Below are 14,847 nucleotides of genomic sequence, written 5' to 3'. Positions count from 1 at the left end.
ATATCCTCAAGAGAGGTCTCTGGTTGTGGTTGTGGGGGCCGGACAGGGACGGCCTCCATTGTCGTATCCATGAGGGCATTGGCGGAACCCTGCTTCCGCACCCTCTCCATCTCCTGGCGCATCTCATTCAGCTCCTTGCGGAGGCTGGCCATATCAGCTTGCAGGCGGGCATTATCTGCTTGCAAGGCGCGCGTCTCATCCGATACCGACCTCTGGGCGAGGCCGGCGACGTCCTCTTTAATGGCGCTGACGGCATCCTGTAGTGCGCGCACAAAGGTTCCCTTAAGGTTTGACGATTTCTTCGCCACTCTTTCGACTACGTCGAGGCTGGATCCGATCCGTTTGAGGACGGTGGTCGCCGTGTCTTCTTCAACTTCCAGTGGCGCGGCATTTGATGGACCTGCCGTGACCAGAGCCGATCGAGTCTTGCGGGCTTCCAGAACTGAGTCAAGGAGTTCCGCCTCGGCTCGTGCCCTCATCTCCGCCTCTGTCGCCTTTCTCAATGATTCTTTGGCGGCCGCCAGCCCGACGTACTCGCCGGTGGTTGGCGGACGGCCGCGTCCCCTTCTTTTGTGTACCCCTTTGGCGGGGGTGTCTGTGGAGCTGCCGCTCAACTCCTTATCTCTGGGCCTCTTCTGGCCGCGGCCCTCACTCCAGAATCTTCCCGCACCTTCCTGGTCTAGGGACTCCATGGAAGCAAAGCGGCTGGAAGCGCTTGCCATGGAGTCTCTGCTGTCTGAGTCTGAATCTGACAGCCTCCTCACTCTCTCTCTCTCCTTCTCTTTACTTCCTCCTGCTGAACCTATCCTACTCTCCTCCTCCACACGGCGAATGGCCCCCCCGTATACAATGGGGCCGATGGGCCGGCTGTCCGACCCACCAAGGGATTCCCCGCGAACGGGACCCTCCCGGGTAGTTTTTTCTTTGTTCGTCGTGTTCATGTTTTTTATTCCCCTTAAAAAGCCCCCCCCGGTGTTGCCGCCCTCGCCGCTGGTCTCCCACCAACGATTCATCCCTTCGCCGGGCGGCGATGCTTGGGATTAGGGTAATTTTTTATAGAGGTTTTCTTCCTCGCAGCCCCGCGCTCAGTGCGCGGAGCCCCCGTTCCCGCTCCGTGCGGGTTTACGGTTTGCCCGACGGTGGCCGAAGCCAGCCGCCGCGCGGGGCGTTTCCGCCCAGAAAGGGGTAATTTTTTAGAGAGGTTTTCTTCCTCGCAGCCCCACGCTCAGTGCGCAGGGCCCCCGGTCCGCTCAGTGCGGATTACGGTTTACTTGGCGTCCACCGATCATGAAGACCAGTGGGCGACCAAGTGTGGTGTTGCCACCAGGGTAATTTTTTATAGAGGTTTTCTTCCTCGCGGCCCCACGCTCAGTGCGCAGAGCCCCCGTTTCCGCTAAGTGCGGATTTACGGGTTTGTTGGTGTTTGGTTCGCGGGGCGAAAAAAGCCCTACCCCAGCAATATGCCGGGGCGTTCCCCTATCCACCACCCGGGGACGCGCCACGTCGGAGTTCACCTCTCCGCCCACTCGGACAACCGAGCAGGTCCGTGGAACCTAACCTAACCTAACCTAACCTAACCTAACCTAACCTAACCTAACCTAACCTAACCTAACCTAACCTAACCTAACCTAACCTAACCTTTTTTTTTTTTTTTTTTTTTTTTTTTTTTTTTTTTTTTTTTTTTTTTTTTTATAGTCTGGAAATGCATTTACGCACCCCCTACGCCGGGCTGTGCAATGGCGTAGGGGAGTGTGGGACTCGCCGGCCGCAGAAAAGACAAGGCGACCGGAATACCCACTAAAACCAGACTGCCCTCTCACGCGTTACGGCGGGGCCACGGGGAACGCGTTAGCTTACTTCCGTGACCCCGCCTGCGTTTGGCCGCTACGGGCCCTCAAAATCTAAGGCGTGGGGAGAAGGGCAGCAGCGGCAAATTGCCGCCTCCTTCTCCCCACTCTTCTCTGCCGGAGCGGGGGCGCTAGGGGATCCCCTTCGCGCTCCCGCTCCCTCTCCTCCTTCTGCGACATGACTGTTTCGCAGAAGGAGGAGACCGCGTTCCAAGACCTCTCACTTCCCAACATGGCGTGTACGACGCCGGGAAGTGAGAGGTCGCCGCCTATCGCCGCCACCAGAGTGCGGCGCTCATCATTCCAGGCGCAGCACGTTTCGAGTGTGTGCTGCGCCGTATCCTCGCTGGCGCCGCACTCGTGGCAGCGCATCGTCACCTCCCTTCCGATCCGACACAGGTACCGTCCAAAGCAACCATGCCCGGACAGCACCTGTGTCAGACGGAAGGTGAGGGAGCCGTGGCTCCTCCCACACCATTCCGGGAGCAGTGGGCGTATGGCCTCTATAGTGCGCACGCCATATTTGGCGTGCGCTAGGCTTCCCGCCCACCGCTCCACGGTCGTCACTCTCCTCGCCTCCCGGGCGCGGGAGACCTCCTCTGGGGCCGGGGCTTCGCCCCGGGCTCTTTGTATGGCCCGCGCCCAGTAGGCTTCGGCCAGCACTCCCGCCTCGATTTCCCACGGAGGGGTGCCGGCCAAAACGCAGGCAGCCGCGTGGCCTACCGTTCGGTAGGCCCGGCACGCACGCGCCGCAACAATGCGTTGCGGCCTGCGGAGGAGGGCCCTGTTCGGTGCATTAAGGGCGCGAGCCCATATCGGTGCACCGTACAGGGCCATACTTTTGACGACCGTGGTGTACAGCATCCTCGCATGTACACCCGGACCGCTGAGGTTAGGGAGGAGCCTCGCCAGGGCTGAGGCCGCGCCCACCAGCCGGGGGGTCAGCGCTCGGAAGTGGTCACCGAAGCGCCAACCCCCGTCGAGGACAAGACCCAAATATTTTATCCGGGCCTTGACCCCGACTTCCTCTCCGTTGACCCGGAGGGTGGCCCCCGCAGGTACCCTCCACCGAGGCCCTTTAAAACAGAGGGCCTCGGTCTTACTGAGGGCCACTCGAAGGCCTAATGCCTCAATCCTCCGGGTCAACAATGTGGCTCCGGCCTCAGCCCTCCTTACCAATCGGCTCCAGGTGGTGTCCCGGACGGCTACCAGCGTGTCATCTGCATAGCAAATGACCGCCATCCGGGACAGCACCTCTCCGCGGATGGCCCAGTCATATCCGATGTTCCACAGGAGGGGCCCTAGCACAGACCCCTGTGGAACACCGGTGGCCATCCGCCTCTCCTCTCGACCGGTTCTCCCCATGTAGGACACTACCCGCCCTTGCAGGTAGTGTCCCACGACTCTCCGCAGGTAGAGGGGCACTCCGTGATACCGGAGCGCCTCCTCTATTACCGCAAAGGGGAGGGAGCCGAAGGCATTGGCGATGTCGAGTGACACCGCCATGGCTCCCTGCCCCTTTTGGGCCGCTTCGTCGGTGAACTTCTTCAGGGCGGCCAGGGCGTCCAAGGTGGATCGTCCTGACCGGAACCCGAATTGGTTCACCGAGAGTTGCGGCCCATCCCTCGCTAGATGCTGGATGATCCGGGCAGCTATAACTCGCTCCAACAGCTTCCCGGCCTCGTCCAGCATCACCAGCGGGCGGTATCCCGACGGAGAGTCCGCGGGGCGGCCTTCTTTCCTTATAAGGACCAGCCGCCCCTCCTTCCACACCTCAGGGAAGTGCCCCGCTGCCAGACAGTCGTCGAAGAGGCAGCGTAGGCGGTCCCCGAGGTGCTTTAACGCGATGGGGAGAACCTTCCCCGGGACCCCATCCGGTCCCGGGGCCTTCCGCGGGCCTTGGAGCCGGCGGGCCGCCCCTAGCATTTCGTCCTCTGTTATCGGAGGAGGATTAGGGGCGGCGTCGTCCTCGTCGTTGGCCCTCTGCTGCGTCATGCGCGGTGGCTCGAATGGGGGGCTGTCTGGAAATAGCCCCTCTACCACCGCGCTGAGGACGGCCGGCTCCATGGCCTCCGTGGGGGGCGCCGTTTTGAATTTGGCCCGTACCATCCGGTACGGGCGCCCCCACGGGTCCGCATCCAGGGCCGCCAAGAACTCCGAGTATGCAGCGTCCTTGGCGGCCCCTATGGCGGCTTGGAGCGCCTTCTTGGCCGAACGCATTTCGGCCTGGAGGCGCTCCAGCTCGCCCGGCTCCCGGTGCCGACGTCTTCGGCACCGGGATAGAGCACGGCGAGCGGCGTTGCTGGTGGCACGCAGGGCCGCGAGATCCCGCGACCACCAGTACACCCCCTCTCGGGGCGCGAGGCGTCGAGCCCTAGGCATTGCCGAGTCGCATACAGCTGTCAAGTCCCGACGGAACCTGGCAGCCCTTTCTCCGACCCCCAGGGATTGAGGGGGGTCGGAGGCCCACGAACAAACAATAGCGGCCTCCTCTGCCAGGTCTTCGTCGAGACGCGACAGCTGCCACCTAGGGAAGACGCCCCTGCCGCCCGCCGTGCGAGTTTGACGCCCAGGGGGCGCTGTGGAGACCCTGAACCTGATGTACAGGTGATCTGACAGGGTCTCCACGTCCTCCAGGACGCGCCAACACGAGATGCGCGCGCCGATATTGGGGGTGGCAAACGTCACGTCGACAACTGAGCCACCCCGTGCGCGCACACATGTGAAGGCGCTGCCCCGGTTCTCCGGGACCAGGCCAATAGTGAGGGCCCAGTCCCGAAGGTGCGCCCCCTTGACGTCGGTGATGGGGGATCCCCAAGCCGCGCACTTAGCATTGAGGTCCCCCATCACGATGACCTGGGCTGGCAATGCCCTCCGCACCACCAGCTCCAGGCCATCCAGGAACCTCTCAAATTGCGAGAGGCTCCTGTTCGGGGAGAAGTAGACTCCGATGAGCACTACTTCTCCCCAGTTTGCCGCCACGTAACCCGCACCCCTCTCTCTGAGAGAGAGGATTTGCGGGCCCGTTGGCGGCGCCACCATTCCGACCGAGCCCTCCGTGTCCCCGACCCAATGAGGCTGGGAAGGGATGAGGTAGGGCTCGGCCACGACAGCAACGGCAATTTTCCACTCCGCCAGGGCCTGCATGAGCAGGTCCTGTGCGCGGGCGGAGTGGTTGGCGTTGGTCTGCAGGAACTCCGTATGCAGGTGTCTGGGCATTTATGACACCTGCATACGTTCCTCTTCGGGCGGTTGATGCGGCCCGGACGGCGGCTGCGCTCTTGGCGCAGGGGGAGGGCCGGTGGAGCGGGCCTTCCCCCTTATGGTGGGGGGGGTGCATTTAGTCCCCCCCATGACGTGGGCGTGCGGGCAGCCTGTCCTTTTGCACACGGCGCAGTGGACAGGCGCCTCGCACGCAGCCCTCTTGTGGCCCTCTTGGCCACATCGGAAGCAGAGGCGACCATCCTCCGCTTCCGACGGGCATAGGGCCCGGGTGTGGCCCAGCTGCATGCATTTGAAACACCGCAGCGGCCGGGCCCTCACCGCGGTGACGGTGGCCATGCACCATCCAATGGCCACCTTCCCTATCTGTGCGAGGGCCTTCGCCGCCGCTGCCGGACACCGCACCAGGGTGGAACCCCCACCCCAGAAGCTGGGCCTAATTAGGCCCACTTTGACCATATCAGGGTGGCAGCCCCCGGTTGACGCCAGTTTGGCTGCCACCTCTTCGCGCGTCGTCGTCTCGTCCAAACCAGAGACCCGAAGGTCTGCAAGTTTGGACGGACGCGCGATGTCCGCCCAGCCGCCGATAACTCTGACCAATTCGGCAGCCAGGCGGTCGGCCGTCTCTTCCGGGGTGGTCCCCCCTACCTCCATTAACTTGGAGCCGGTCATACTGGTTCTGACCTTTACCGTCTCCAAGCCTAGGTCTCTGAGGCAGATCGCTGCCTTGGCCTTAGCCAAGACGTCGACGTATTTGGCCTCAGAGACCTGTCCTTCTTCGTTTGTGATCGTGGCCCCCGGTTTGAGGGTGACAGTTATGGCCGCCGTTTTGGGGGCCACGATCTTTACAGTCTTGGGAGGGGGGGGAACCCGCTGCACCCTACCAGTGTGAACTGGTGCAGCGGGCGGGGCCCCGGCCGGAGCCTTCTTCTTTTTATTCCGGGCCTTCCGGCCGACCACTTGGGACCACGGTGTTTCGTCGCCCCCGGGTGTTTGGGGGGCGGGATTGGCGGTTCCGGCTCTGGCCTTTGCAGCCTTCCCTGCGCTCCCTTCTCCGCCAGCAGGTGGAGGGGGGGGAGGGGCGGCCGGTCCGGTCTTTTTGATTTTCCTCTTTGGCCTTGGGGCCGGTCCGGCTTTGGCCGCTGGGGCCGGGGCCGGTTGTGCCTCTGTAGTTCTAGTAGCACCAGCAACTAGGTTTGGCCGGGCCACAGGGCGCGGCGGTGGCGGATGGAGCCTATCCGCCTGGAGGGGTGGTCTGACCACCGGCTCAGGGGGGAGGCGCGATTCCAGGTCTCCGAGGCGGGCGTTCACCATCCCGCCTACGGATTCCAAGAGTTCGCGCCTCATCTCGTCAAGCGCGCCCCTGAGCATTGTCTCCACTCCCTCCTGGGCCTGAGGAGCCTCCCTCGGAGTCGCGGCCACTTTTCTCTGCGACTCCGAGTATGCCTCTTTAAATGCCTTCAGCTCCGCGCGGATGATTTCAACTTCCTTTGCTAATCTGGCGTTTTCCGCGCGGAGCCGTCGCTGTTCTTCTTGGGGGGTGATCGAGCGGAGCTCCTCCACCGCCTCGATCACCTCCTTCGTGGCCCGGTTAATGTGCCCCAGCACTGTGCCCTTTATATTGCCACTCTTTTTGACCTCCCCCTGAATGGTGGCCACATTCAGGAGGGCTCTCGCGGCAAGGGCCTCGATCGTCGCAGCCGCCGGCTGAGCACATCTCGGCTCTGATTGCTCCCTAGGGAGGCACGGGGGCGGTTGGGGGGGGGCTTTCGAGCTGCCTGCTCTACTCTCCTCTGCCTCTCCCTCTGCCAGAAGTGCTCTCACCTCCTGCAGGTAGGCATTATGCGCCCCTGGTCTTCTGGGGCGGCCTCTCGCTGCAGTGGACACTTTGACAGCGACCGGAGCCGCCGTCTCATCGTCCTTGAGCGTCCTCTTCTTGGGCCTCTTCGTTGGAAACTTTAAGGCCAGCCTAGGGACCGTCGGAGCAGCTTTCTTCGCCTCCGTCGTGTCCTGCCTTCCCTCTATTGTGCTGTCCGAGTCGGTGGGTGGCTCAGACAATCCTGACATTCCGGACGCTTCGGATACAGACACTAGCTCAACTTCGCTAGTGTCGTCCTCCTCTGTCCGGTTTTTGCCAATCTCTGGCTCTCCCTCTCTCCACGCTTTTCTCCCTTCCTTTTTCGACAAATCCATATCGCTTGCTATCGAGGTCATTATTCGTGCAGTGGTCGTTGATTGGCAGTCTTTGGCCCCCCCAGAATACGAGGGCCGGCCAGAGGTCAGAGTGACCTCTGGGAGGGATTCTCCGCTGGAGTAACCAGCGGTACCCTCCTGGGGTAATATCTTTTTAGAGCTTGCCATGGTCATTGGTGGTCCGGCGTTGTCGGACACCGGAAGCCGCCTTTGTTGTGCAGGGTGAGGTCCCCCAGTCACGACGCGCGGCCTTGAAGGCCGCCATACTCCGACCGAAGTCCGCTGCCTTTTTACGTGTTGCCGCACGCCCTCGCCGATGTTCCGCAGGCCTGCCCGGTATGGGTGGCCCTGTCCGGTATAGCCCTACGGAACATCCTCCTCCTCCTCAGGGTAATTTTTTATAGAGGTTTTCTTCCTCGCGGCCCCACGCTCAATGCGCAGAGCCCCCGTTTCCGCTCAATGCGGACTTACGGGTTGTTAGTGTTTGGTTCGCGGGGCAAAAAAAGCCCTACCCGAGCAATATGCCGGGGCGTTCCCCTATCCACCACCCGGGGACGCGCCACGTCGGAGTTCACCTCTCCGCCCACTCGGACAACCGAGCAGGTCCGTGGAACCTAACCTAACCTAACCTAACCTAACCTAACCTAACCTAACCTAACCTAACCTAACCTAACCTAACCTAACCTAACCTAACCTAACCTAACCTAACCTAACCTAACCTAACCTAACCTAACCTAACCTAACCTAACCTAACCTAACCTAACCTAACCTAACCTAACCTAACCTAACCTAACCTAACCTAACCTAACCTAACCTAACCTAACCTAACCTAACCTAACCTAACCTAACCTAACCTAACCTAACCTAACCTAACCTAACCTAACCTAACCTAACCAACCCCCAGTCACGTTCCGCCCGCCCAGGTGTCACCGCGCGCGCAAAGTTGCGAAAAGTAGCTCCGTACGTCGAAAACGTGAAAAAATTCTAAGTTGTGGGATTTTTTCCGCAAAATTATAAGTGCGATATATCGTTGAACGCGCAAAAATCCGGTGGTTCGAACAGTGAAAGTTTTATATTAAAAAAGTGAAAGAAGAAATTTTTAGAACTGAAAAACTTGAAAATTTGAAGAATTTTGACCTTTAAAAAATAACGCTGCTCGAAAGTGATCGACAACATACCCTTTTTTGGGTATCGATCGAAAGATCTTGACGAGATCTAGGTCCTCGGCCAGCTTCCAGAATTTTCCGCTGAGGAAAACCGCGGAAAATCACCTGCAGAAGTAAACCGCGTGGACACGAGGTCCTGGATCCAAGACTTCTAGAGGGACGTGACACACCTCGTTGGAAAGCCTGCGAAAAACCGAGATTGATGGTGTAATCAAAATTAAAATCGGACAACAAATAAAGGAGATATTGAGGCACAAAGTGGGGAAGAATTTTCCCCCTTTTTCAAAAAATCGTAGCTCGAAAAGTAAAGCTGCGACCTATATCAAAATTTATTAAAATAGAATCTACAACTCCTGACGAACATTTTGATACCTCACTTGGATTTTTTAGGCTAATATCTTAAAAGTTATGACAAATTAATCACAGTAGGTCGTGATTGATTAAAACACTCTGACAAAAAATGGTGAAAATATAAGGACATTAAGGATTAATTTATAAGAAAATACAGTGAATAGACAGAGGACAGTGTAGTGAACAATATACAATAAAAAAGTGCAAGAAAAAGTTAAGGATTTTAGTTTGAAACAACTTAGAATAAGGTAAACAAAGTTTTGTAAATTTTTATATAAGTGTGTAAATATTCGAAAATAGTTGTAAATACGACCTACAAAGTATAGCGACCCACTATATAATAGGGAAGCTATAATTTAAGATTTTAAAAATAATTAAATTTAAATAAAAATTTGGTTTTACGTAATTTGAAACCAAAAACTGGTACCAGAAATACTGGTACCAGAATAGCGGGAGTGGTCTCAAAAGAAAGGTCTCGACGAAAAAATAACTTTGATACCTCGAACGTCCAGATCGGACGAAAGGGGCCGGAGAAAATAGCAAAAGAAAGTTTTTGTAAAATTCCCTCCCGAAAAAATTTGTTAAATTAATTGGAATATTGTAATTAAATTAAACATATTGTCCGTGGCTATTGCCTGCAATATTAGTGATAAGTTTATGTAAAAATCTGACAGGCGTTTTTGCCATTATTATTTATATTTTATTAAATTGTAAAATTAGAAAGTTAAATAACCAACTTGTATTGTGAGTAAAATTTTTAAACTTTTAATATTGACTGAATTCTAAATTTAAATCTAAATTTAATTTTAAATTTAATTCTGTTTTTAATCTAAATTACTTTAATTAATTAATTAATTGGTTAATTATTGTAAATTAATTTACTTAAAGGTGGACTTTATAAAAAAAAAAATTTTTGGCTGTTATCATAAATTAAATATAAGAAGTCGAAAATAAAAAGATTTTGTGAAACATAAACAAAAATACTTGTTTACGTAAACTTAAAATACTTACAATACTTACAATACATTGTTGTTGCATACGCCCATTGTGTGGCCGAGAGCTCGCTCGAAGTCATTAGTAAAACAAAAGAAGGAATGCGGCGGCCGGCACTGTAACACAATAGGGCATCGTTAGTAAGACAACAAGGATAAGACCAAAACTTTAATTTTAACTTTAAAAATTTTAAATCTTAATTTTAAATTAATTTAGTTTTACTCTAATTATAAATATATATATTTCATTATTAATTATATCATTGTAATTTAAGTTTTTGCTTAATATATTGTAAATACTGTGGATAAGACTAGAAGTTTTAACTCAACTTACCTAATTACTACTTTAATTTAACTGTTTTAATTGTTTTTTACTTTGTTTTAATTAATTTCACTTAACTATAAAACTTTAATATTAATTTTACTAAATTAAATTTAAATTCTTTTAAGAGGCTTATCCACATTATATTAACTAGCAGTACTGAAATATATTTAAGTTTTAAATTCAATTCTAATTTCAATACTGCTTTACAAAGGTTTTAATATTTAATATTTAACTCAATATTTGTTCAATACTTAGTTGGTAACAAAGTTTTAAAATAATTATTGAATTTATAAAGTGGGTCAATCCTTGTTGTTGTAAGTATATATATTGATTAGACTTTTGTCATCAATATTAGTTTAAGTTTTAAATTGTTATTGACAGGGTTATTGCCCAAATAGCTAGTAATAAGTAAAAGGTCTATTGACAACTTTTTTATAAGCTGACACAATCCCCCGAATACAAGATGTTCGGTTTCCGCACACCCGAGAATAAGGTTGGACAGGCATCCACATCTGGTGCAGCACGGCAAACTCCACCTGAAAAAACACAAGGATTAGTGAAGGAAGCGCAAAAGAAATTGACAATAAACAAGGAGAAAGCGGAAAGTTCGCCCAAACATCGAAGCAGGGCCATGGAGGCGAAATCATGGGTCGTTAAAGCGAAAATACATTTGAGTCAATCCAGAAATACTAAAACAGAAATAAAAAATGAAGTCACGCTAGCTATTGATAAACTTTATCAGATAATTAAAGAATTAGAGGGAGATAAAAACAGGGAAGGAAAGGAAGAAGGGAAGAAGGAAGAGAAGAACGATAGTAAAGAACTGGAAAAAGAGGAAAAGGACAAAATGTACGAAAAAATGTATGAAATGAAAAAATCTTTAATACAGAAAATGGAGGAACATGAGGAGTTAATAAAACAAAGTAATTTAAATATAAGTGATTTAAAAACTACATTGGATAAACATCAGGAAATTCAAAATCAAACCTATACTTATGCTAGTGCCGTGACGAAGGGAATGAAAAGACCACAACAGACAGCTCTGCATTCTGTTGTGATCACATCAAAGAATGAGATAGATACAGGCGAGGAGGTCTTAAGTAAAATAAGAAAGACCGTAAACGCGAAGGACGGTGGAGTAGCAGTGGAAAATATAAGAAAGGCTAAGGACAGAAAAGTGATTGTTGGATGTAGGACAGAAGAAGAGAAAAACATTCTAAAAGAAAGATTAAAAACAGCGGAAGACCACTTAGAAATAAAAGATATCAAAAACAAAGACCCCTTAATTATTCTAAGGGATGTACTAAACTATAACTCTGATGAAGAGATAAAAACAGCTTTTAAAAACCAAAACAAAGATTTAATAAAAGAGGAAGATAAAATAGAAGTTTTGTACAAGAGGCGAGCCCGAAACCCACAAACAAGTCACGTCGTCCTAAGAGTGCCCCCGCAAGTATGGAAAAAGGCGACAGAGGCAGGCAAAGTGCGCATTGACCTGCAACGAGTGCGGGTCGAAGACCAAAGTCCACTCGTGCAGTGCTCAATGTGCCTTAGCTATGGACACCCTAAACGTCTATGCCGTGACACGTTAAAGACTTGCAGCTATTGTGGGGGCCTAGATCACACGAAGGCAGACTGTGACGATTGGATCGCCAACAAGGAACCAATGTGTATCCTATGTAGAAGGGAAAACATGGATAGATGTAATCACAATGTTTTCGACCAGGAATGCCCGGTGAGGAAGAGGTGGGACGCGATAGCGAGATCTGCTATAGCGTACTGCTAAGGTCCTCCCGGGCATTCACAAAAACTGGAAACCAAATATTAAAATGAAAATGGTGATCGAGGACAGAAGGGTCTACTCCAGCTGGCTGGAAGGAAAAATGTGGAACCTAGACAAGGGAAGAAATGTATTTTGGCATGAGGTTCCGCCCATTATAAAAGATGGGCGGGCTTCAAGCAACGAAGAGCTGGATGGGGTACCCATGATTCTTCGCCACCCAAAAGACCGAAGGCCTGAGGACGGAGCAGACCACAAAAAGGAAACAAAAGAGGAAATGGCAGCAAACGTGGCGTTGCATGGTTATTCATGCAACCAGTCATTGATGGAGGGCGGTTCATCGAGGATCGCGGTGGATGTTCTGTTGTCCGGCCAGAGGACAAAAGGCAGTACCGAAGACCAACGTTCGGAGGACGGAGCGGACCTAGCAAAGGCACAAAATATGGAAATGGCAACAAATGTGGCGTTGCATGGTTATTCATGCAACCAGACATTGATGGAGGGCGGTTCATCGAGGATCGCGGCGGATGTTCTGTTGTCCGGACAGAGGACAAAAGGCAGCACCGAAGACCAACGGTCGGAGGACGGAGCGGACCTAGCAAAAGCACAAAACACCGGAATGGCAGCAAATGTGGCGTTGCATGGTGATCCATGCAACCAGACATTGATGGAGGGCGGTTCGTCGAGGACCGCGGCGGACGCTCTGTCCCCTGACCAGAGGACGGAAGGTGAAAAAGAATCAAAATTGAAAGAGGTTTATGAGGGAAACAGACAAATAGAAATAAAAATAGTAAGGAATAATAAGCATGTAAATGTAAATCTAAATGTAAGAGAAAATGTAAATGTAAAAATCAACTTACCGACTCCCTTCGTTGGAAAAGTCGACGCACGTAGTATCCTAGGCGAATATAATGTACCAAATCAGCCGAATGGGCACCAGAAATCTGGAAAACAAATAATGGTGCAAATGCTGCGGCAGAAAAGGCTTGGCCATTGTGCGGCTTCCTTGTGAGTATGACTAGCATACTCAGAGTGAATGCCGCACCCTGCACAACACAACATTTGCACCATTGTTTTTAGTAAATAAATTTTACACACAATGTAATATTAATAGTTATAAAATAAAAGCTGTAAATAAAGTCTCCGATCACAACATGTCGGGGGATCACGGGAAAAAAAAAAAAAAAAAAAAAAAAAAAACCTAACCTAACCTAACCTAACCTAACCTAACCTAACCTAACCTAACCTAACCTAACCTAACCTTTTTTTTTTTTTTTTTTTTTTTTTTTTTTTTCGTTGGGAAAATGCATTTCCGCATCCCTCCCGTTTCCGGGAGGGTATGTGGGACTCGCCGGCCAAGAAGAAGTGGCCGGAATACCCACTAAAAACCCAACGATGTTCCGCCACGCGCCTGGTGACCGGGTCACGGGAACACTTGCGCAATCTTCCGCGACCCGGTCAGCGCCGTCCGACAAAGCAGACCCTCCTTTGTGGGGACCTGGGGTCCCCGAACTTCATGTAAGGCGCACCGGGAACATTACAGTGCGCCTTCCACCTCGAGATCAATTTTGACGCTCGGCGGGCGATGGCTATCTCAGGTCCACCGCCCGGAGCCCTGCCACTATGGGGGCATGCGGCGGTCTTGGGCACGCTGCCTGCGCCCGGCCCTGCGGCGGCGGAGAGGATTGCCGACTGCGTCGTCCTCCCGCCGCCGCTCAGCCGCCTCCTTTTGCGTCATCACCTCCTCGCAAAAGGAGGCGACGGCTTGCCACGAACTGTCGCTGCTCGCCATGGCATTAGCGACGGCGGGCAGCGAGAGGTCAGTCCCTATTGCCGCCACGAGTGCGGCCCGCTGGGTCGACCAATGAGTGCATGACTCCAGCGTATGTTGCGCTGTGTCTTCCACGTGGCCGCACTCGTGACACTCCTCGGTGGGCTCTCGTCTCGCCACCCTGCACAGATACCTGCCGAAGCAACCGTGCCCCGACAGGATCTGCACCAGGTGGAAAGAGAGAGCTCCGTGCTTCCGGCCCGTCCATAGCTCGAGGACGGGCCGGACCGCCTCAATTGTGCGGTGGCCGGCAGACGGCGTTAACAGCCGCTCCTGCCACTGAACGACAAGTTCGGCCTCTGCCGCCTGCCGCCACGTACGTTCCTGCACTGGGGGAGGGGGTTCTCCCCGGAGACGGGCATCCGCTCGCCGCCAGTAAACACCGGCGAGCACTTCGGCGTCCAAATCCCAGGGCGGCGTCCCCGCCAACACACAGGCCGCCTCACATGATATGGTGCGATATCCTCGGATCACTCTGACCGCCATGATTCTCTGGGGCCCACGTAAAAGGGCCCTAGTACGGGCGGTCAGAGCGTCCGACCAAATAGGCGCTCCGTAGAGCGCCATGGATCGCACCACACCTGTGTAAAGGCGGCGACACCGCGAGCTCGGTCCGCCCAAGTTCGGCAGGAGCCTACTGAGGGCTCTAGCCGCTCCCACGAGCTTTGGGACGAGACGCCGAAAGTGCTCCTCGAAGTTCCATCGGCTGTCGAGAACAAGACCTAAGTATTTCATTGTGCTCCCGACGCCGATGGAAACTCCGCCAACCACGACTCCGGACTGGGCTGGAGGCGCTCTTCGAGGCCCATGAAAGTATAGGGCCTCAGATTTGTGTAAGGCTACCTCCAATCCCAGTCCTCGGATTCTGGCCACTATTTGGGCCACGCCGGCTGTTGCTCTGCTTCGAGCCTCCCTGTCCGTGCTGCCACAGGCCGTCACGAGGGTGTCGTCGGCGTAGCATACGACGTTAACACCCCTCGGGACGGCCCCGCGCAGGACCCAGTCGTACCCGATGTTCCACAGGAGGGGCCCAAGAACCGACCCCTGTGGAACACCGCACGACATCTCCCTCTCTGACCAGCCACCGCTGGTAGGGTACCCGACCGATCGCTCGGAGAGGTAGGCCGCCACGATCCTCCG

General features: G+C 53.2%; 1 protein-coding gene across 1 annotated transcript; it reads right to left on the bottom strand.

The window, feature by feature from the left end:
* Positions 1 to 5,066: 5,066 nt before the first annotated feature.
* Positions 5,067 to 7,430, bottom strand: LOC123722509 (actin cytoskeleton-regulatory complex protein PAN1-like). The gene has a single exon (XM_045684400.1). The coding sequence runs from the start codon at positions 7,428 to 7,430 to the stop codon at positions 5,067 to 5,069; it is 2,364 nt and encodes a 787-aa protein (XP_045540356.1).
* Positions 7,431 to 14,847: the final 7,417 nt, after the last annotated feature.

Source organism: Papilio machaon, chromosome 26, assembly GCF_912999745.1.
Source record: "Papilio machaon chromosome 26, ilPapMach1.1, whole genome shotgun sequence".
NCBI lineage: Eukaryota > Metazoa > Arthropoda > Insecta > Lepidoptera > Papilionidae > Papilio > Papilio machaon.
The sequence above is the reverse complement of the archived record's forward strand: the minus strand, read 5'-3'. Positions and strand labels throughout refer to the sequence as shown.

Excerpts from the sequence above, each read along its gene's own strand:
- LOC123722509 (XM_045684400.1), bottom strand. The coding sequence starts at position 7,430 with ATGGCAAGCTCTAAAAAGATATTACCCCAGGAGGGTACCGCTGGTTAC.